Source organism: Acartia tonsa, chromosome 10 (genome assembly GCF_053477335.1).
Source record: "Acartia tonsa isolate MP-2025a chromosome 10, ASM5347733v1, whole genome shotgun sequence".
Lineage (NCBI taxonomy): Eukaryota > Metazoa > Arthropoda > Copepoda > Calanoida > Acartiidae > Acartia > Acartia tonsa.
The window spans coordinates 10,502,403-10,525,969 of NC_137269.1; the positions used below are offsets into that span (position 1 = coordinate 10,502,403).

At 35.3% G+C, this 23,567-nt stretch overlaps 1 protein-coding gene and 1 non-coding gene across 2 annotated transcripts; both read right to left on the reverse strand.

The window, feature by feature from the left end:
• Nucleotides 1–840: 840 nt before the first annotated feature.
• On the reverse strand, nt 841–23,118 carry LOC145330429 (apicoplast pyruvate carrier 2-like). Its single transcript, XM_080175064.1, has 14 exons — nt 23,040–23,118; nt 22,225–22,290; nt 21,236–21,314; nt 20,483–20,561; nt 19,601–19,666; nt 12,659–12,756; nt 11,470–11,598; nt 10,890–10,974; nt 10,291–10,397; nt 10,051–10,079; nt 2,729–2,811; nt 2,119–2,246; nt 1,825–1,890; nt 841–1,078 (listed from the first exon to the last, which is right to left on the reverse strand). The coding sequence occupies exons 1-14, from the start codon at nt 23,114–23,116 to the stop codon at nt 938–940; spliced, it is 1,233 nt and encodes a 410-aa protein (XP_080031190.1). The 5' UTR covers nt 23,117–23,118; the 3' UTR covers nt 841–937.
• Nucleotides 8,148–8,219, reverse strand: TRNAT-UGU (transfer RNA threonine (anticodon UGU)). The gene has a single exon. It is a non-coding gene; the product is annotated as a tRNA-Thr (tRNA).
• Nucleotides 23,119–23,567: the final 449 nt, after the last annotated feature.

Consider the following 23,567-nt stretch of genomic DNA (forward strand, 5'->3'; position numbering starts at 1 on the left):
CATACCCCTAAACATGTGGAACAAATTACAGTGCTCAGTTATAATTTCAGAATTCATACAGCAGTTATAATTTCAGAATTCATACAGGTGGTTGTCTTCTGGTTGTAATTTACCCTAATGATAATAACCTTAAGAGTGCAGGTATAAGGTATAACCAATAATTCAAATAAATCTAAAATAATATTTAGGGGGCAAGGGGAGAGGTTGTCAATTTTACGATGTGTTGCTACCCAACGAAAGCTGAAAACCACATTTAAATTTCGTGATTTTTTCGAATTAATTTCGTTATTGCTGTTAAGAGGGCATTAGAGTATTACATCCCATATCTTTGAAAATCTTTTTTTGTGTATTTTCCATAAATTATATGAAACTAATTTTAAAAAACCGTAAAAGTTGTCAAACGCTTTGTTTTTGTCAAACTGACAGTAATTCATTTTAAATATATTTTAGTAAAATTACTATGAACAACAAAATAATACTTTAAAAAGTTAATATCCTTAAAATAATTGGCAATATTTCAGCAGTGATGTAAGGCATTTTTAAGTTCATATACTTGGATTCTGTTATGTTGGGTTAAATGAATACAAATAGTTAAGGTCTAATATGGTATTGAACAAATTATTTGAAAATAATTAATGTGCTGAGATTACAAATCATCAAATACTTTGACACATAAGTTTACCTTTCAAATAAAAAATGAATAAACAGTTAAGCTTTGAGCTTGACAAAACATTTGATAATATTTCGTCACAAAATGCTTGACATTACAGTCTTTTTCATAAAAAATCATGGTAAAACTTTCTGATTATTAAACGGACCAAGTAAGTCTATTAAGTGTATCTTTATTTGATTTGATCAAAATTTTTTTAAAAAAATTTCTACAAAAAATAATGATTGTACTTTTATCTTGTAAATCAACTATACTACTTGTGTAATTCTATAATTTGTTTTTCTTCTTGATTTCATTGGAGCTAAGTTTCTTTGGGAGGAATGCGACCGTGATGACCCCACAGACACCAACAGCTGCAGCAACCTCAAACATGCCAGTGTAACCAAGGAAATCGTATACTTGGGGTATCTGAACAAAATGCATTCATTCAAAGTGCCTAGTAGGGCACTAATGAACTCCCAACCCTGGCTACTTTAAAATAAATTTTAAATAGCTGAGGGGGTTGGGAAGTAGTTTTTCGTTTGTTTGTTTATTACTTAAAGTCTGTTTAGGTTAGGTAATAGGGGTTAGGTAAAATTTGATGAATCCAGGTCTTGAAATACACATGCTTACAGACTAGAGTATAGGCATGCTTTGCTTATTGCATTATACCAAATATTCCTAAGAATTCACTTTAAAAAATGTAAATTGGATACATGGATTGATTGCCTCAACTACAAATAAATACCTGAAATGATGTTTAATCTATAATACAAAGTAGAATGATGTGTGTCTGTCTGCCCGTCCCTTAAGATCTCGGTAACCACTGAACCGATCAGATTCTACTATTCAGGAAATATATACCTACTGGAACTGTGGTGGTTTTAGGCTATTTTCTTGGGGGGTGGGACACCCTTAATCCCCCCAAAAATGAAAAAATCCCCCCCTCAATTTTTTTTTCCAGAGGTAATTATTTTTTTTCTTTAATTGCCTCTTGGGGCAAAGCTACTAGAGGCTAGGGGCGAAGCCGCTAGTATGTTTATATACAAGCGGCTTCTTCTAAATAGGCGCACTCTTTTTTTTCTTATTGGTAGGGAAGTCATTTAAGATGCTTCGGTACACACAGACAGACATCTTGTTATTTTTTTATAGGGATAAGTAAAAAGTAAACTTACTTTTGTAATAATGAAAATAGCCCCAGCATAAACAAGGCTCTGGGTAAACAACAATCCAAAGTTAGCCTTAAAAACATTAAATATTTATAGTTTTAAACTATCAGCTACAACCCTAGAGTCCCCTAGGAGTATTTTAGGAGTTGATTCTCTATTTTAATTTTGCCTTTAAAGCACAAAAAGAAAAAAAATGGTGGGAGTTGAGGTTTTTAAAGGGCTAAAGTTAATGAATACTATAACTTGGTCATACAACTTTTGTAATTTACAGTGCAATGTCTCCTCCCTTCCTGACATCACCTGATAATGGTCCGGACCAAAAGCATCAGTAATAGTGGCAGCAATGATGGCGTAAATACCAGGGAAGGTGATGTAGAGTACAGACATCAGTAGACCATAACACACCTTGGCTGTCAGGCTTTCAGCCTCTGATAGAAAAAGATACATTATAAATAACATAAAGTAGTAGGTAGGCTGTGCTAAAATTCCACAATGGTATGAGTTTTAAGGCTTAAAAACAGATATAGAACGATAAAATTTGTAAATTAAAAAAAAATTGTCTATAGTTCTTTACAATAAGGAATACACATATTTAGTGAATATTGTCGTTCTAGCTAATCCTTAAAACTCACAACTATTCGGAAAAGCTACCTTCCCCTTTTTATAGTTATATGGTATTAGATTAGGAGTAGATATACAGCAAAATGAATATATCCTGAAAGTTTTTCATTTCATTTAAAATTTTGATTTTGATCATTTAAAGTTAGAAGAACACACCAGGTATATAAATATGTTTTAATATTTATATTTTAGCATGATTGCTTCTTATGGTATAAGGGATTTTCCATACGATTTGATTGACAGTCGGACAAAGTGAATTACGGAGTAGCCCCACTTCTCAACGACCTACCTATGTACTGTAAAAGTGGTAGAATGGCAATTATTGCAGTTGAAATTGAACCAAGTATGAAGTAGCAGCCACGGAAATTTAGTCTGAATTTAGATTTATTAAAACATGCAAAAAAAATGGTTAAGGACACTCTACAATCAGTTTTTTATTTCTCTACATAAAATTGTAGACTGTCCTTGTAAAATTGAAATACCAGTATATAATAATAGCAGGGTTCGGAAGCCGCGCTATCAGCCGCGCGGCTGCGGCTGCGGCTGAATCCTAATTTGCGGCTGAGGCTGCGGCTGCGGCTGCTTAAAGTTATGGAAGTGGCTGAGGCTGAGAGTGGCTGAGGCTTAGTGCGGCTGAGAGTGGCTGCGGCTGAATGCGGCTGAGGCTTAATAAGAATTGGGGTGGCTGAGGCTTACAGTGGCTGAATTGGAATTTTGTGGCTGAGGCTTCGAGCGGCTGAGGCTTACAGTGGCTGAGGGTGGCTGAGGCTTACCGTGGCTGAAGGATTTGTGGCTGAGGCTGCGGCTTACTGAAAGCCGCGCGGCTCATAGCGGCTTCGGCTTACAGTGGCTGATTGGAAAATTAAGCCGCGCGGCTGAGTGAGGCTGAGGCTGAGAGTGGCTGATAACATAATTAAGCCTCGCGGCTGATTCTGAGGCTGCGGCTTACTGAAAGCCGTGCGGCTGAGGCTGTGGCTGAATTAAATTCAGCCGCGCAGCTGAATGTGGCTGCGGCTGGATACAATATTAAGCCTTGCGGCTGATCTTATGGCTGATTATAAAATAAGCTTTGCAGCTGAGGCTTCGGCTAAATTGGATTTTTTAAATGCATTCTAGGACATTTTTTGGAGAGTTGAGGGTGGTTAGGGGTTGTGAGAATAAGAGTGGAGGGAAGAGGGGGGAGGACAGCAGGATTTTTTCAAATGTTTGATTCAGAATTAGTACCCAAATTTTATACTGGTACCCAAAGTTTTATACTGGTACTCAAAGTTTATTCTGGTACCCAAAGTTTTATTCTAGTACCCAAAGTTTTATACTGGTACCCAAAATTATATACTAGTACTCAAATTTTATTCTGGTACCCAAAGTTTTATTCTAGTACCCAAAGTTTTATACTGGTACTCAAAGTTTTATACTGGTACCCAAAGTTTTAGTCTGGTACCCAAAGTTTTATAATGGTACCCAAAGTTTTAGACTAGAACCCAAAGTTTTATACTGGTACCCAAATTTTACTGGTAACCAAAGTTTTATACTGGTACACAAAGTTTTATACTGGTACCCAAAGTTTTATACTGGTACCCAAAATTTTATACTGGTACCCAAAGTTTTATTCTGGTACCCAAAGTTTTATACTGGTACCCAAAGTTTTATACTGGTACCCAAAATTTTATACTGGTACCCAAAGTTTTATACTGGTACCCAAAGTTTTATACTAGTACCCAAAATTCTATACTAGTACTCAAAGTTTTATACTGGTACCCAAAGTTTTTATACAGGTACCCAAAGTTTTAGACTAGTACTCAAATTTTATTCTGGTACCCAAAGTTTTATACTTGTACCAAAAGTTTTATACTAGAACCCAAAGTTTTATACTGGTACCCAAACTTTTATACTGGTACCCAAAGTTTTAAACTGGTACCCAAAGTTTTATACTGGTACTAAAAATTTATACTGGTACCCAAAGTTTTTTACTGGTACCCAAAGTTTTATACTAGAACCCAAAGTTTTATACTGGTACCCAAAGTTTTATACTGGTACCCAAAGTTTTAAACTGGTACCAAAAGTTTTATACTGGTACTAAAAATTTATACTGGTACCCAAAGTTTTTTACTGGTACCCAAAGTTTTATACAGGTACCCAAATTTTATACTGGTACCCAAAGTTTTATACTGGTACCCAAAGTTTTATACAGTTACCCAAATTTTATACTGGTACCCAAATTTTATACTGGTACCCAAAGTTTTATACTGGTACCCAAAGTTTTATACTGGTACCCAAAATTTTATACTAATACCTAAAATTTTGTTTTAATATTGGTACCCAAAGTTTTATACTGGTACCTTAAGTTTTATACGAGTACCCAAAGTTTTATACTGGTACACAAATTTTATATTGGTACCCAAAGTTTTATACTGGTACCCAAAGTTTTATACTGGTACCCAAAATTTTATACTAATAGCCAAAAATTTATTCTGGTACCCAAAGTTTTATACTGGTACCCAAAGTTTCATACTGGTACCCAAAGTTTTATACTGGTACCCAAAGTTTTATACAAGTTTTTTATCAGTAGGAATTTATTTCAACATCTTTAGTTATGATGCAGTACAAAGCCTATCAACTCCCAGACGACGAGCCGATGCGCTACATGTTGAGCCACGGTCGAGGGTTTCTATGACATTAACTCAAGGTCCAAGGGGAATTATATCTTTCCTTTGCGCCTGTTCATGTTGCACACCTAGCACCTAGGAACCATTTAATGTCTTCAGTTATAACGCAGTGTCTGCGCGAGATTCGAACCTATTACATCCTTGATGACAGGCAGATGCGCTACTTGTTGAACCTTGGGGAACCAATTCTTTCCTTTTCTGTATTAGTTTAAGTGACATCTATCCAGCAACCAACTTTTTTTTTATTGAACTACCTGCCTGAAAGTTTTATGGTAATGAGTTATGCCTGTTTATGAGCCAAGGAAATCCTCCTTCTCCAACTTTACATGTTGCACACCTGCCATAGCAGCAGTAGTAACCATTTAATGTCTTCAGTTATAACGCAGTGTCTGGCCGAGATTCGAACCTATTACCTCTCTGATGACAAGCAGATGCGCTTCTTGTTGAACCTTGGATAATTAAGGGGAACCAATTCTTTCCAATTTAAGTGACATCTATCCAGCAACCAACTACCTGCCAGAAAGTCCTATGGTAATGAGTTACGCCTGTTTACGAGCCAAGGAAATCCTCATACTCTAACTTTACATGTTGCATACCTGGCATAGCTGCAGTAGGAACCATTTAACGTCTTCAGATTTCATGCAGTGTCTGGCCAAGATTCGAACCTATTACCTCCATGATGACAAGCAGATGCGCTACATGTTGAGCCATGGTACGCAGGTTAAATTTGTCTTAAAAATAAACGTCTTTAAAATGCTTATCATATGTACACTTGCAATAAATGTATTTGTCATAAAAACTTACCTCTTATGAAAAAAGTTTTTTTTACAAAAGTGCTTTTTATTACAATTATTCATGGGTATAATTTTTATGACTAACTTTTTATGTCACATAATCTTAATGACAATGTAATTATGAAGTTATTACAAAAAATACTAAACAATAGGTACTGGAAAAAGAAGAACTGAATTAAAATAATTTTTTGGGGGGTAGGGTGATTTTTATTGGGTGGGGAAGGCCGGGGCGAGTAAATCCCATTTTTAATTTTGGGGTGATGTTTAATTTTTTTTCTAAGGCAATTTTTTTCTGGTAGTGTGATGGTACCCTCCCCCAAAATAGTTGTAAACCTTCCCAGTACCTATAAGAAACTACCCTGAATAGGAGCACCATATCGGTTTAGTAGTTAGCGAGATCCTGTAGTACAAACATATAGACAGACAAACAAACAGACATCATAATACTTAATGATCTAAAAATAAGACAAATTTTCATTTTGAAATATTGGAGCTCTGATAGCTTTTTGGTACGGTAACAGCTTTGAACCATCTATCATCCGGGTTCGAATCCCAGAAGAAAAAAAAATTTGGGGGGATGAAGGGTGACTTTTATTATTTTTTTATGGGAAAATAGGGGGGAGTTTGGTTGAGCACCCACCAGTTTTAATTTTAGTTTTTTAAAAAATTCAAAAACTTGGAAAAGGCAATTTAAAAAGTTTTCATTAGTTCAGTAGTTATCGAATTCTTAATCTACAGACAAAATAACTCTCCATACTTTATACAAGGTTTTAGAAATAATCATATGTAATTCTTGGTGGAATTGAACAGAAAACCTTTCTTACACATTATGGTGCACTAACCCTTAGAACATAGGTGTAAAGCAATTTTATATTAAAATCTAGTTAATAATATTACAAATAAAGTAAGTTTACCTAGAACAAATCTCCTCTAATCTTTTTTTACACATTATATCCACCCTCCTTTTAAAATTTTTTTTCAACTTGAGAGGAAAATAACTAAATATAAATGAGAGGAAACAAAAATTATTGTCCATTGTCCCAATGTCCATAGCAGAATAAAAACTTTAATCACATTCAATTGGTGGAATTGAACCAAGAACCTTTCCAACACAAGACTGCCACACTAACCCCTAGTCCAAAGGTGACAGAAATTTTGAAGAAAAATTTAGGTCTAAATATCACAATTTAATAAATTATTGGGTGCTAAATTTCATAGGTATAACTCTTATGTACATACTTTCAAAACCTGTTTTAATATGTAATGAGTTAATGGTTAAAGGATACTAGTGGCTGCGCCCCTAAAACCTCTAGGAATACTTAAGGGAAGCAAAAATAATTTATTTTGAGGGTCATCTTTTTTTGGGAGGGAAAAGATACATTTCCCCAAAAAAAATTTTAAACTTTCCCTGGATCAATAAGAAGCTTCACATTACCACTTTATATAATAGAATATGTGGATATATTAAAAAAAAGAAAATTTGTTAATAAAATTATGGACCTCATTTATTGGCCAGTTCATTTATATATCCCATAAGAGGGGAGAGATGGATTAAAGAAGGTGTATGGGGGTTATTGTTATTTTAGCCAGCTGAGATTATTTCTTTATCAGAGTACATGAAAATATGGACAACATCAAAGTAATAATATATCGATTCATGTATTGCTTATAAATTCAGAAATTGTATAACATAATGATAAAGATAAAGAAACATTTTTTTTATAATAATTGCAGTTTCGAAAATAAAATCAATTTTAGTAGGCATCTTTGTAAAATAAACAAAATCGGATGATATATGATAATCATTTAACTATTTCAATCTATCGAGTACATAAAGATTATGTAGATTTTTTTGCATATTATACAGGACAATTTATTGCATTTTAAAGACCTTTTTTTAACCAACTTTAAAAAGTAAAATACATCGCTGTTTAAATTTTTTTTGTTAGAAAACATATTAGGATAATTTGTGTTCAAAATAAACACACACACACACCCTCCCCCCTCCCCAAATCTTAATTTAATTATTTTCATTAATTTAAAAATACTATGAAAAATGAAATATGTTTAAATCTTTTTTTTGCATAACTTTTTCAGTGTCTCTCATCAACCACAAAGTATTAAATACATTTAAAATTGAAGAAATATCTAAGTAGGAGAAGCTTAATTATATAGAACAAGTATTGCGTACCTAAACGGAAAAATAATAGAGAAGCTACTATATAACTTGAGTATCACAAAAATTGATTGCCCCCTGTGAGGTTTGAACTCACGGTCCCTAGTTTACAAGACGAGTGCTCTACCATTGAGCTAAATAGGCCAATTGTACAAGAAAAAAAATTAAGATAATACAAATTCATAGTGAATATTAAGTAAATTCTGAAAAATTTGTATCTTTTAAAAACAATAAAATTAGGCAAACGTCAGTAGGGCAGTTACCCTATAAATAGTATTCAATAATATTCATAAGTATCAACGTTCAAAAACGTATTGCTCCTGGTGAAATTCGAACTTATAACCCCGGCATAACAGTGTAGAAGAAACGTGCGCTAACTGATTGCGCCACAGGAGCTCTTACATTACAGGTTCAAATTTTTTGTAGTTGTTCGAGATGGTAGTTTCTATGTTGTAATTTAAAAAAAAACTTAAGATAAAATTTTTATAAAAGAATATAAAAAAATTTAAAAGTATAACATTTAAAAAAAATATTTTTGGGCGATGGAAATGTCTGACCCCCACCCCAAAATTAGCTCAAAACCATCCAATGTCAATATATATATAACTAGCGGCTACGCCCCTAGAGGCCTCTAGGGGGCACTTGAGGAAGAGAGAGAGTCAAATTTAATAACCCAATTTCTTATTTTAAATTTTTAAAGAAAAGTAAAAAAAAAATTTTTTTTTGGGGGGGGGAATTTTTTTTTTAGGGGGGGGGGGCGTCCCCCCTCATTTTTAATTTTAGTTTAAAAAATTTAAAAAAAATTTTCTTTTTTTGAGGGGGGGGGATTTTTAATTTTTTTGGGGGGTTGGGGGTGTCCCACCCCCAAAAAAATAGTTATAAACCTTCCCAGGACCTATGAGAAGCTACCCTGTTAAGGAGAACCCGATCGGTTCAGCGGTTAGAGAGATCCTTTGGTACAGACACACAGATACACAGACACACAGACATCCTGTTACTTTAGTAAAAGGATTCCTGAGAAGGACAACATTGTCAGTTCAGTGGTTGCTGAGATCTTAAGCTTCAGACAGACAAAATTAAATGAAAATTAAGCCCCGCGGCTGAATTGACGGCTGAGGCTTGTACTAATTTAGCACCTGCGGCTGCGGCTGGGGCTTACAATATCTCAGCCGCGCGGCTGTGTCAAAGCTGCGGCTGAATTTAAAAAATTAAGCTGCGGCTGAGGCTGCGGCTTACAAATATCAAGCCGCGCGGCTGCGGCTGCGGCATAATCATAACTTTGCAGCTGCGGCTGAGGCTTTCTTGAAGCCGCGCGGCTGAGTGCGGCTGCGGCTTCAAATTATTAACAGCCGCGCGGCTGAGTGTGGCTGAGGCTTCCCCAACTATAAGCCGCGCGGCTGATTGCGGCTGAGGCTTAGAGGGGCGTTGGCTGAATGAGGCTTAGTGCGGCTGAGGCTTAATGTGGCTGAATTGGAGTTTTGTGGCTGAGGCTTACAGTGGCTGAGGCTTACAGTGGCTGAATGCGGCTGAGGCTTACAGTGGCTTATGTTTTCTTTAAGCCGCGCGGCTGCGACTAAGGCTGAGGCTTATTGGGTGGCTGAGGAAGCCGCGCGGCTGATTTTGAGGCTTCTCGTAAGCCGCGCGGCTGATGGTGGCTGAGGCTGAGGCTGCGGCTGCGGCTTCCGAACCCTGATTAAAATTACATTTATAAGAATTAAAATATGATTTTTCTATGGGAGTCCCAACCCTACAGGGCTAACAAATCAATGTAACAAAACCTAATGTGATCTACACATAATAAACAAAACCAACAAAAAACTACTATTATTTTTTTTATAAAAGGGGGGGGGGAAGATGAGCTTGACAAGCTACTTACAGGGAATTCCCAATAAATTACCCAGTAATAATGTATTTTTTGTACAATAGGACAACAAGAGTATATGATATATCCTTTAAAAAAAGACAGGATGTCTGCCCTTCTCCACAGAAAGATATCACTAACTTCTGGATTGATGTGGTTCTTTTTCAGTGAAGCTTATTATAGGTCCAGCAAAGATGTATAACTATTTTAGGACAGGTTTCATCAACCATCCTAACCTTCTTCCCTTCTTGGGGACCAAAAAATTCTATACCTTTCTATTTATAACTAAAATTAAAGTGAGGGTCGACTTACGCCTTCGCTAAATTGCCCCTAGAGGCCTCTAGGGTTACTAACCTGTTCCATAATTCCAGGAACCATTTCTACTTCTTTAGCCATTTCTATGTTATCTTCAGACTTTTCATTTACATCAGATATAAATAATGTAGCCACGAGACCCATACCTAATATAAATAATTTAAATTTGTGCACTAAAAAAGTTTAAACCCATGACCATAAATTAACAATAAGAGAATAAGAGCTACAACTTCGCCTCAAAAAAGCTTCATAACTAAAGATTTTTAAAATAGTTTCTATTGCAGCTATGTCACTTGCACATTATTAATAATTAGAGTAGAGGGAATGCCTCGGCTCCAAACATGAGCAACTTATTATCATACACAGTAAGGACATCAGGACAAGGGTCCTAAAGACCTGCAATTAAAAAGTTGGTTGTCTGTTGGTTGTTACTTAACCTAATACCCTGGGTGTTTCAACTGTAAAGGAGCGATTGGCTCCTCATAATAATCCTTTGTTGTTGGACCTGAAGGAAATTTGTCATGAACAGCTGCCTCGTCTGTTCGAGGTAATATATTCTGTCCCATTATTGATTATTAAGATTGGCACAAGGATAATGCCTAAAATTTCTAAGATATTAATGCACAAATGAAACTCACCTGTAAATATGCCACCAAGAAGATAGAACATGTTTGGAACTTGATGAATGACATCTTCATTAGTGAAGTATAAGTCACAAGAAGTCTGCACAATCAAATTTTATTCATTAAGATCAAAAAATCAAACAAAAGTATTTTAATAGGCTAAACAAAAAATGGTTGGAGTATAGTTGTGTGTTACTTTTTAAGCTGGAGGTAAAATACCCCTCCCCACCTCTACCAAAAAACAAATATGCAAATTTCTTGAAGGGGGGGGGGGATAAGAATTTCAGTTGGTACATCAAACTTTAAGAAGTACTATTTCTTATACTAGTTGCTTCTACCCTAGGATCTAGCTAAGGGCGGATGGGTCAGTGAAATAGGCTAAAACCACCCTTTGGTATAAATGAAGCTAACCTGCAAAGAAAACAAATTTGCAACAGGAATTTTGGAGAAAAAGAAACTTACTATCCAAAGTTTTTAAAAATAAGATATACTCCTTTGGTTCTAGTATCCAAGTTTAGACAATCAAATAATACATTTTAGATCCATTGTCCTATCCCTATGTTGCTGCGTGTAGTGATTGTATTAAAAGTTATACCTTATTTTTATCACAACTAGGATCTATGGTTGCATTTTTATTTTCAGGATTAATAAAGCTTGTCTGAATAGGAATCCAAATAATAGAACCAAATCCATAGCCACAGAGTATCAATGAACCAACAAGACCCTGAATACATAAAAACAAAGATGACAAAATCCATAAGTAGCTAAGCTCTAAGTGGTCAGCTTATACCAACAATGAAAATAATTCAGAAAAAAAATCACGAAACCTATACATGTTTTTCAGCTGTCATTGGGGGGCAACATATCGTAAAATTGACGACCTCTCCATTTGCCCCCGAAATATTATTTTAGATTTTTTTCGCTTGTTGGTTATACTAATTCCTGCTGGTACGAATAATAACAATTGTAGAGTGTCAAAACTAATTACCAGAGTCTAAAATATAATTAAGTCTTAGCAAAGTTGTATATTAAACTGTTGCAAAATCACTTAAATAAAGGATTCTCGTTAAGGACATACTTTTAGGACTCGATTATAGAAATTCTTTGCTTATAATATTTTTATTTTACCTTGTTGTTCTAGGAAACATTTTTCCAAAAATAAACACAGATAAATAGGATAATTATATCATACAATAAATGTTGTTAAAAACTTTAAAAGCTTGTTTAAAATTGACGTAAGGACTTTCTGAAACTATGGCTAATCAATCAAGCACTATTGTGTACACAAGTGAGAATACCTTCATATGAAATAGAAACCAGTTCTTAGGAGCACGAATGGCTGTGGTATACAGTGGTATAGAATACCTTCATATGAAATGGAAACCATTTCTGAGGAGCACCAATGGCTGTGGTGTACAGTACACAAGAGAGAATAACTTCATAAGTGATGAAAACCAGTTCTGGGGATCACCAATGGGTGTGGTGTACAGTACACAAGAGAGAATACCTTCATTTAAGATAGAAACCAGTCCTTAGGAGCACAAATGACTGGTGCACAGTACACAAGGTAGAATACCTTCATATGGGATGGAAACCAGTTCTGAACAGCACCAATGGCTGTGGCATACAGTACACAAGAATGAATAACTCTATATGTGTTGGAAACCAGTTCTAAACGGCACCAATGGTTCTAGTGTAAAGTACACAAGAGAGAATACCTTCCTATGTGATAGAAACCAGTTCTGAACAGCACCAGTAACTGTGGTGTACATAAGAGAGAATACCTTCAAGTGTGATGGAAACCAGTTCTGAACAGCACCAATAGCTGTGGCATACACAAGGCAGAATCCAATAGCATGCATTACTGACAATGTAAAAACAGCTGAAACAGAAAATTACATTACCCAAAGTTTTATCTTATTCTTTGACTCAAAACTTTAGGTTCTTTTATTATTTGTTTTCTTAGTTCAAATTTATTATTGTATATACTTTTCAACATTAATCTATAGAAGTTGAAATATTTTTTGTCATCATGGAGATGAATACCAATTTATCTTTATTGTCTCATCCCTTAATAATCTTGTAACAGTTAGTATAATTTACAATAAAGCCAGTGGCGTGCGAACCGAAGTGGGCATTTGGGGCAATCGCCCCCCCCTAGCGACCAAAACGCCCACCCCTGCCCCCCCCTAGCCACCGCCCCACCTGCCCCCCCCTAAATGTTGAAAAATGCCCCATTTTGCCCCCCCCTGGTCAACAAAAATGCCCCATTTTGCCCCCTACCCTACAAAAAGCAAAACTATCCCAGTTTCCAAAAAAAAAGATCAAGAAATACTCAACAAAAAAAAAACAGTTACTATTCATTTAACCTTACCAAATTTTTAAATTAGTGTAGAAATTAGGTTATAATCTTTTTTGACTAAACATAACAAACATAATAGGAAGTATTTTATTTTGTATAATATAAACTTTTTACCAAAGAAATTTTGTACATCCCCAATGATGATACACAAAATTACCTCTTATATAGATTAAAATTAGTGGATGAAATGTATGGAAACTCGACTTAATTAACCAACCAATCAAAATTCCATTAAAGTCCCCAAAGTTGTTGAGCAAACGAATAAGAAAATTTTATATGAAATATTGGGGACTAGTGTAATAAATAGCCCAAAAACCCCTCCCTCCCTGCATATTTGAAGAAAAAAATTTGCGCTTTGCGCCCTTCCAAATGGTTTCTGCTTTTTATCACATTGTATATTTTGTTTTTATTTCTATAAAAACATGTGTAAACAACAAATATTTAATCAAAAAGTTATTTTATATAAAATAATCACCTAAATAGTAATTACAATCTTAGAAATGGCAATGATATTCATATAAGGCCTCATAGATATGAATATCTTAAAAAACATCCAATTTTCAACTTTGGCATCCTTTGGAATAATCTAAGTGATGAGCTTAAATCTATTGAAGATAGGAACCTTTTTGCTAAATCTATCAAGTCTAAACTAATTAATGCCTTGCAATAGCTATTTCTATCAAATAATCTAAGTCTCCAGCTCTGTAAATTTTGTAATTTTTTGTTTATGTTATTTTTATTTTGGCGATACTACCTAGGTTCTATAAGTTTAAAGGGATCTAGGATACCTTTGTTTAATATATTTTGGGCAAAGTAGACAGATCCTTAGTGATCTATTCATGGTTACCCGGGCAGAACTGATTAGGATTTAGGTTGTTTATTGTTATAGTAATTTGAATTGTGTTTTTATATTTTTATTTATTTTATGACTATGTTTAATTTTTATGCCCAAATAAATATGTTTTAAAGAAACAGCGTTGATATTTATCTAAGCCTTTTTCTCAACACTGTATGTCTGTCTAAATGAATAACTATATATGATGTCATATTATTTTCAGGATAAGTTTATCATTTTTTTGGTGTAAATACCCTTATAAAAAGACATGTTTTTTTATGGCAATTTTCATTAAAAACCCTTAAAACTAACTACACTCTATATTCCTAACTTGATAAAATATGCCACTCTTGTCGTCTTTAATTGATTTTAGTTCAAAGGGGGAGTAAATATTTTTAGGTGCGCTTCACGCACCGCCCTTATAAATCATTGGAAACACCACTTAATCAAAAATTAACAGAGTTTTAAAGTGCCATTTAAAGAGGGTAGAATATGTTGATATAACTTTTTAGCTTCTCTATTGATTGATTGATTGATTAGCCTCCAGAGGATCATCACATGTATCTGCCAAAAACATGTATTTTGCATCTTAAAATGAAGTTTATCAGGGGGTTCCTTCGTCGAGCTTGAGAAATTCAGCAGCCTGTTTAGGCTTTGTCCATAATGATAAAACTGTTAGGGTTGTGGGGTCGTCAGGGCAGTTAAAAAGATGTGCCGTATCATGAGGTATGTAGCTACAGTTGGGGCTCTTATCTTCAACTGTATTGTCAAGTCTGGTTAGGTAGGAATTTAGTCTTCTACTGTAGCCAGATCTCAGTTGAGAGAGTTGAGATCTGACATGTCTGATTAGTTTTAGTTCAGCTTTGTTAACTTCAGGGGGGGCCCGCCCCAAAACATTATTTGGGGGAAGGTTGTCAAGCGTGTTTTTGACTTCTTTTGTGTGGATAGCTTTAAGCTTAGCTTTTCTGTTGTCAGCATTTATAGGTAGATGTTCTTCTATGCTGCTTCTGAAGTTCTGAATTGTTGGTTTAAGGTGTTTTCTGATAGGTAGCTGCTTTTCAACATGTTTGTTGCCTGGATGTTCAGGAAGATGGCAAGTTAATAGAAACTGCTTGGTTTTCATCATGCAGTGTTCTTTTATTGGCATCACTTTAGTTTCTTGATGAATATGTTGAAAAGGAGCTATTTTAAGATTTCCGGTGATTACTTTCAAAGCTTTATTCTGAGAGATCTGAAGTTTCTCCCAATTAGAGTCTGAAATAATAGGACTCCAAATTGGACAGGCATACTCCATGGCACTTCTGGCAATGGCTTTATACGTCATTGTCATTGTCTCTTTGTCTTGGCCCCAGTCAGTGCCACAAAGAGACTTGAGCATGTTGATCTTGGTGTTAGCTGTGCTGGAGATGTTCTTGATGTGCTTGGAGAATGTGAGCATTGTGTCATATGTTACTCCCAGGAGCTTGGGTTCATGCTCCAATTTTACCAGGATGTTGTTAATTTTGACTTGAGGGTGGATCTTGTACTCTTTGGTGTCTGGAGTAAATAAAGTAACAGTTGATTTTTCTGGTGACTCAGTAAGTTCTCGTTCACTAAGAAAGTCTATAACCTTGGGTACATATGCATTGATGGCTTCAGTTAGAGCATCTATATCCAAGCCAGTTGCGTATATTGAGATGTCATCAGCATACTGGACTACTTGGATACCCTTGGGTGGATTTGGAAGGTTCCGGAGGTAGTAGTTGAAAAGGAATGGAGATGTTACCGCACCTTGTGGGACACCTGCCTTAACATTTCTGCATTTAGAGGTAGTGTTTCTGAAATTAACACGAGATTGTCGGCCTTTCAGGTAACAGCAGAACCATCTTTTCAGAGAATCTGGCAAGGGTGATTGTCCAAGGTCATTTAGTAGTTTATCATGCGACACCATATCAAAGGCTTTGCTGAGATCAATCTGCAGCAAAACTGTTCTATCAGGTGGTCGTTTCTTGCTAAAGCCAGAAGCAACTTGGTCATTAAAATCATTAAGTGCTGATACAGTTGAGTGGTTCTTTCGAAATCCATGTTGAAAGACAGGGATTTCCAAGGATTCAGTTAAGATTGGGAGAAGCAAACGTTCTAGGATTTTAATAGCAGGGCAAAGAAGGGAGACAGGACGATAGGAGTTGGAATCTTGGGGATCTTTACCATGTTTAAGTAGAGGGATAATGACTGAGTTCTTCCATATATCAGGTATAATGCAGCTAGCTATGGAAAGATTAAATATCTTGGTGAGGTAGCTTATACCTATGGGTCCCAGGTGTTTCAGATGCAGGTTGGAGATGTTATCTGGTCCTGCTGCCTTGGAGGCTTTACATGCTTTTATAGCTTCAGCAGTTTGTTGGGGTGTGAAAGAGTTAGGTTCCTCTAGGCTGTTTTTCTTTAATCCTCTTGAGACAAGTCTTGATGTTGGAGAAGTGACATGTCTTACAATTGATGTATATTGTTTATTAAAACTATTTGCAATGCCAAGTGATGATGTTAGGTATCGTCCTTTGAACTTAATTGCTTGGTTGTCATTGCTTTTGTTCTTACCATTTAAATTTTTGATAAGTTTGAATAGTTTAGAGGAGCAGCCGCTTGTGATTTCACTGATCTTTTCTCTCCATTTGTTCTTGCGATGGACATTAATCTCTTGTAAGATTTCCTTGTTGAGTGTTTGAATATCTGGAGAATCTGGGTTAGTTTCACGGAGGTTGTCTCTTTCTTTCATCTTGTTGGTGGTAGTTGTAGGTATTTCAGGAATTATTTCCTTTATTCGTCCTCCAGGTATGGTCTTTTTGGAGGCTTTATTTAGGATCTTTCTGAACTTCTTCTCTGCTTCATGAACATTGACTGGTTCAGGTTGTCTGTTGAATCTTTCTTCAGTGATGTTGGTGAAAGATTGCCAGTCTGCCTTTTTAAAGTTCACGAATTTTCTGAAATCACTTTTAATTGATTGGATGGAAGTTTTTAATTTGATGATGATGGGTAAATGATCAGAGCTGAGGGCAGTTTTAGTTTCCCATTCTGTATAAGGTAGAAGAGATGTTGAAGCTAATGAGATATCTGGTGATGTGGGTTGGCCATTTGATGGTAATCTGGTTGGCACATTCTCATTTAGAACTCCAAAGTTGGATTCTGCAATCTCTTCTGCAAGTTTCTCACCTCTGGCATCTTGGATGTTTGAATACCATAAAGGATTATGTGCATTAAAATCACCCAGAATGAGAGAGTCTGGTTCTGAGAGTATTGCTTGAAAGTTGGGCTCAAATCCAGGTGCACAACTGGTTACTGGTGGAATATAGATATTACGAATTTTAATATCGCCAATCTTAATTCCATTTGATTCAGTGTGGCCATCTCCTGGAAGGTCTGGTGCTAGTGCGAATAAGATGGATCTGTGGACAAAGATGGCAATGCCACCCCCATTGTCTCTCCTATCTTTACGGACCAGGGTAAAGTTGGGGATAACTGGAGGGGTTGAGTTGACTGATAGTTTAGTTTCTTGAATGACCACAACTTTTATTTGATGTTCATCAATGAATGAGATAAGTTCATTATTCTTGCTTTTAATACCATTACAGTTCCATTGTAATATTTTGAGGTCGTAGTCAAGGTTGTCGTTGTCGAGAGTTAGTTGATGATGTGAAGAAGGTGGAGGTGGGTGAGCAGGTTGGGATGGTGCTTGAGAGGATGGGTAATGTTGTGTAGGAGTTGAAGCGTTGGTTGGAAGAGTCAAAGGATCATTTAAACATTTGGGACAAATATAGGTTTTGTTGTTGTAGTCTTTTTTGGTTGTGGATTTAAGGTTGCTACAGTTGTTTTGTGAACGAAAGTGTATCCATTCAGAACATCTGCAGCATTGGACAGATCTTGAATTTCTTCTAAGCTCGACGTTGCATACTGGACAGATGTAAATGGGTCCAGGGTTAGGTTCTATGCCGGCCTTAAGTAGTAGGAGTTTGACCAGTCCAGCCGACATTGGCTGGTCAATTAGCATAAAAATTCATGGCAGAATACATGTTCCTCTGTGAGGAGTAGGTTGATGGACTTTGCTGGCTGATCTGCTGGTGTTGATCCCCAGGTAGTTGCACGTCGTACACGCTCCATCTCGACAACCTAGCTTCTCTATAATTCACTTTGGCTGTCAGTACGTAAGGCTAAGGGGGAAATGTGATTTTTTCAACTGCAATTAAAGATAGAAGGCTAAAAATTAAAGTTAACATTATTATGGAGTATCATTATGGAGTATAATTAACTATTTAAAATTCATGGAGGTCGGACTGCTTTTTAGGACGTTTTTGGCTATTTTTGTATCTTTTAAATTTCGGGTATAGTCCCTTTTGTGACATTGCCTCTTAAGGTGCATTTCGTCATATTTTCACAGTAGCTTTTCACCTATTTATAGCTCCTGCAGGGCCAATTGCCTAACCCTGCGGGGAAATCACCTGACCTAACTTAACCTAGAATAACCTATTAAAAGCTACTATGAAAATACGACGAAATGCCCCTTAAGAGGCGTTGCCACAAAAGAGACTATACCCCAAAGTTTTCCATATTTCTAAGAAATTTTTATATCTGTAGATGAAAGGACAAGTAATTTTTTTTTTTACATAGTTCTTTATATCTTTGGTTTTTATGGTACGATAAATTTTTTTGTGGATTATAAGATTAAAAAAAAAAAATTTCTCGCTGTTTCGAGCATCCAGTATGTAATTTACTTTGACTGTCATCACACAACATACAGGAAAAAGGATTTGTGACTTTTTCTATCTAAAATATATATTTATTTCAACAGATGCTCTTTAAATCTACTTGTCTGTATTCTTATTAATGATTTTTTGTGCTTTGCTACTTAAAGATGTTGTCATCCTTGTTGTCATACAATAAAGAAATATTTAAAATCAGTTTTACATATTAGGTTAATTTTTGGTAAATTATTTCCAAAATGAGTGTTTTTATCTCCCCCCCCCCAAATCTTTTTAAATTGGGTTATTCATCCTTCCTGCTGAGATTTCCACCCATAAAAAATGTTTTGTGGTGGGGGGGTGGGTGGGTGGAAGGTTAAATTAAATTCTGTACTTTTTTTCCGAAGATGCTTTCTAGCTCCCTTCCCTTCGGTCATTTAAGGGTGGGGAGAAGGGATGGGGGAGAAGAGATGGGGGGGGGGAAAGAGATGGGGGATATAAATGGGAAATAGGGATGGGGAAGAAGGAATAAGGACTAGAAGGCCCATAATCAAATAATCCCACCCCTTAAAACGCCCTTATTTAAAATTAGTATATATAATCAAAATGCCCCCCCCTAAAGCAAAGTGCCCCCCCGGGGCACTTTGATTTAGGGGGGGGGCAAAATTTTACAAAATCTTCAAAATGCCCCCCCCTAGACAAAGTGCTTCACACGCCACTAAATAAAGCTACACATATAACCCTGAGATTAATAAGTTATGGTGGAAATAGATTCAATAGGTTCAATTTTATTAATGGTTTTATTTTAAAAAATACCTACCCCAAGGAAAATAATACTGTGAGGTGTAACCAGTTAATATATATCCAACACTGTGAAGCGTAGAACCTAGAAAAAAAATTATACTATATCCTATCTCTAAAAGATCGTAAGGTGAGGTAAAAATTAGGGTGGCAGCAGCTGTACTTGGAAGCAGCCAGCCGCCACAGCCAGCAGTGGGCAGCTTTACACCAATTTTTATGAAGAAATTTTTTTTACTTCTTCAATATCCGTTTATATGCCGGATATCCGGTATCCGGCAAACAAGTATATGGCCCAACCCTATTGAAAATATGGACACCTAAAAATATTTGATATTCTATTTTCCATTCTACTAGCAAATACTCTATGCAAGGGCACACATTCTACTAGCAAATACTCTATGCAAGGGCACACATTCTACTAGCAAATACTCTATGCAAGGGCACACAGGCAAGATAGAAATCCTGTTACTTTCATATAAGAATATGCATTACGGATGGTGTGTATTTTCGAAAGGAAGATACAAAAAAGGAAAATTTGTGCATGGAAAAGTGTGGTGAAGTTTTTGTCCCCAAATGTGTAGAGCGCAGCATTTCCACATTGTTTGGCTTTGGCCATGATGTAAACAAAGGAAAATGTGCTGAGAGAATGATTTTTGTTTCATTTAGGATTGGAATGGAAATTGTGCTGTGTTAATAATTTTGGTAGTGGTATAGGTGCTTTATTGCTTTCTTATGCAGATGTTGTCCTATTGTTATTATGGCATGAATAAATCACTGGATTCCTGCAAAAGAGTTTCAATCTCACGTCTGGCCAATGCTTCTCTATAATTTATGATCTTCCAGATGACGTCATAGGAAAATATATAGAGGTTTAGATAACTCTCTGTGCCAATATGGTTACCTATAAATATTGATGTTTTAGTTCCCATTTTTCTGGCCAATGCACCAAGAAAAGGCATTGATGCTCCTGTTATAAGGGTCTAAAAAATTATAAATTTTTAATTATTATTAAATAATTTTTTTTTTAAATAACAATTATTTAAAAACTAATTATTTTAATACAGTTCATACATTTTTAATTTGCCATTGTTTTTATTATTAAATTTGCAAATAAAACTGCGCCAATGATATTTGTGCATTTACGTTGTATTTCCTCAACATCGGAACCTCCACCCATACCACCCCCATTTTTATGTAATTAATTGAAAATAAGGAGAGGGGTATTTGTTAGTTTATTTTTTTAAGTTAGGTTTAAGTAAGGATAAGTTAGGTTATTTAGGAAACTTGTTAGCCCCGGAAGATTAGACCACCGCAGGTGTAGGCCCATCAGGATTAAGGGAAAAAACTACCATCCCCCCAACCGTTATTAATTCATTTTAAAAAGAGGGGGGGGGGGGAAGTATTCAGTGATTAACAGTAACTTTTTGTTATATTAATTACTAGGGTTGGGTGGGTTACTTTTTTGGCCGGATACCGAATATCCGGCTAATGTTCAATATTTGGCAAACTATCAAATATAAGGCCGGATATCCGTCATTAAAAATCAGCCGGATATTCGAAATCCGGATAGTTTCAATATCTGGTATCTGGCCGGATATTGAAAATGGCCGAATATCCGACCAAACCGGATATTCTGTTCAACCTTTATATTTACCCCTGAGACTGAAACATAAACAAAATCCGTGTAGCTGAGGTTAGGATTGTAAAGTATAAACTCCCCATCTTTTTCATACCTAAACAAAGATAGTAGAGAGATTACTCAAGAGACATAATGTCTGATTCCACCAATAGAAGAATCCTTAAGGAACATTCAAGATATCTCATTGGTTGAAATTGTAAACACATTTTGTTACAAATGCATGTTTTTTTCATATCATAAACTAGATAAAAGTCAGCTGTATACAGTATAATTTCTTAGTACAAAGCTTTGCTGAATCAGACTTAATTGCCCAAAAATTTCGTTGTAAATTTTTTGAAATGTGGAAGCTTCAAAACAGAGGTGGATTCTTTAAACTCGCGTACTCGCTGGTGAGGCAAATAATTTTTTTGTGAAAAATCCTCCAAAATCGCATAAAAGATCTATAAAAAAATAGAATAAAATCATAAAAGGGTTATTAACATAAGATTTTGTTTAACTTTTTGTATATTTTTAATGTGATTTTAAGGATTTTCCACAAAAATGATTTTGCCTCACTAACGAGTAGCGAGCCTAATTTTTTTTTAAAGAATCCACCTTAGCTTATGTCGAAAGTAAACAATTCTTTCGTCAAATGTTCAGAAGGAAGAATTAACAAACATTATCACTTGTACATTGTCAGGATCAATAACCAGAATGTACATTTTTAAGACTAGACAATGTTGTATATACTTTTTTTTGGCAAAATTGCACATACTTACATTTTTAGACTTGATTATAGAGATGCTACTCTTATAATATTGTACTTTGTTGCCCTAGAAATTATTGTACAAAAAATCAAGTTGATCATTGGTATAGGAAATGTTCGCAAAAAATGTTCAGCCATCTTTCTTGAATAGCAGCCGAGAAAATCTCTTTTACCACACATCGTTATAGATTGACGGAAGGATTGCCAGACAGACAAAATAAACTATTTACATAGTAGTTTTGGTACTAAATTTTTTTACCCCGTTGTTCTCATATATGAAATCATGTATGTGTTGATATTTCCATAGCTGAAATCAACGGCAAAACTAAAATAAACGGCAAAACTAAAATGTGTACATTTATGTTCATTTAGCTTAATTTTATAAGCAATAATTTTATAAACAGGGGCTATTCCTCTTGGAAATGTTATGGTATCCTCCGCCAAAATAGTTATAAACCTGTCCTGGACCTATAGAGAAGCTAGATTGTAAAGGAGAACAATATCGTTTCAGCGGTTAGCGAGATCCTTCGGTCAAGACAGAAAAAATACAGACAGATATCCTGTTACTTTTATAGAAGAATTAATATGAATTTGATATTAAATATTCTAAAAAAAAGTATTTCTTAAAGATAATAATGTTTGGAATTAATCCTCATATTGTTGGCATTGGGCCTTCGGTTACTCGGGGCCAACAAGTCAGGACTTATATCCAAAAAATAACCTATTACTATCCGCAGAAAACTGTCTTTAATACAATGCGATAAATAAGTATTTAACATTTCAAGATTCAAAGTACAGGGATGACAACAACAATAAGTATCTAAGCACAAAAAATTTCACAGTTGGATAACAGACAACAGTGAATTAAATAGAAGATTTTCAGTTTAAAACGAAAGAAAGTATAGCAATCATAAAACCTTCAGTATTTATATCTTTTAATGCCTGTCCGACATTGGGAAAGGGAATCTTCACTGTCTATCTAAAATAGTGGCATTTCCCACATGAAGTTACGGACGGAATGACGGACAGACATATTTAATTAAATAGCTTCGCTACTAAACATTTTTTCTTTGCCTTAGTAGTAAAATAAATCCTCCAATCAAACAGAGAATACCTCTGAGAGGTAAATCTCCTACCCGAAAACCTAACATTTTTTTCTGAAACGAGTATAACAACATCCATAAAAGCGGAACTCAATAAATCAGACAAACAGCCATCAGAACATTAACAGTTGTTGAATAACAACTTATTTAATATTATTCATAATCTATCCCAAAATTAGTCCCGATTTTGTATTGGGTCTTGGAAATGAGGTAATAGCGTCGGAAATATAAACATAGCTAGTCCCTACAAAAGAACAAAAATCAATATGCTAGCAGGCGAAAAGAGTCTCTATATAATCACTATGTAACAAGGAAAAGATACTAAAAAACTATGGATAAAAATTTACTCAAGAAAAAATATTTAACCTTTAAAACGGGTTGAAAGACTGAATAGAATAAAAATTAAAGTAGGAGATGATATTGAATAATTTACAGAACAACTTTCCGCACTGCCCATTTTAATATTCTCGAAAAAAAGCTTTTTTAATCTCTCTCTCTC

Bases quoted from the DNA above. Each gene is read 5' to 3' on its own strand.
- LOC145330429 (XM_080175064.1), bottom strand. From the start codon at position 23,116: ATGTTAGGTTTTCGGGTAGGAGATTTACCTCTCAGAGGTATTCTCTGT. The intron at 10,975-11,469 runs GTATAACTTTTA...TTGATTGTGCAG, and splicing joins CTAGTTGTGATAAAAATAAG to ACTTCTTGTGACTTATACTT. The intron at 10,080-10,290 runs GTTAGTAACCCT...ACATCAATCCAG, and splicing joins TTCCTGGAATTATGGAACAG to AAGTTAGTGATATCTTTCTG.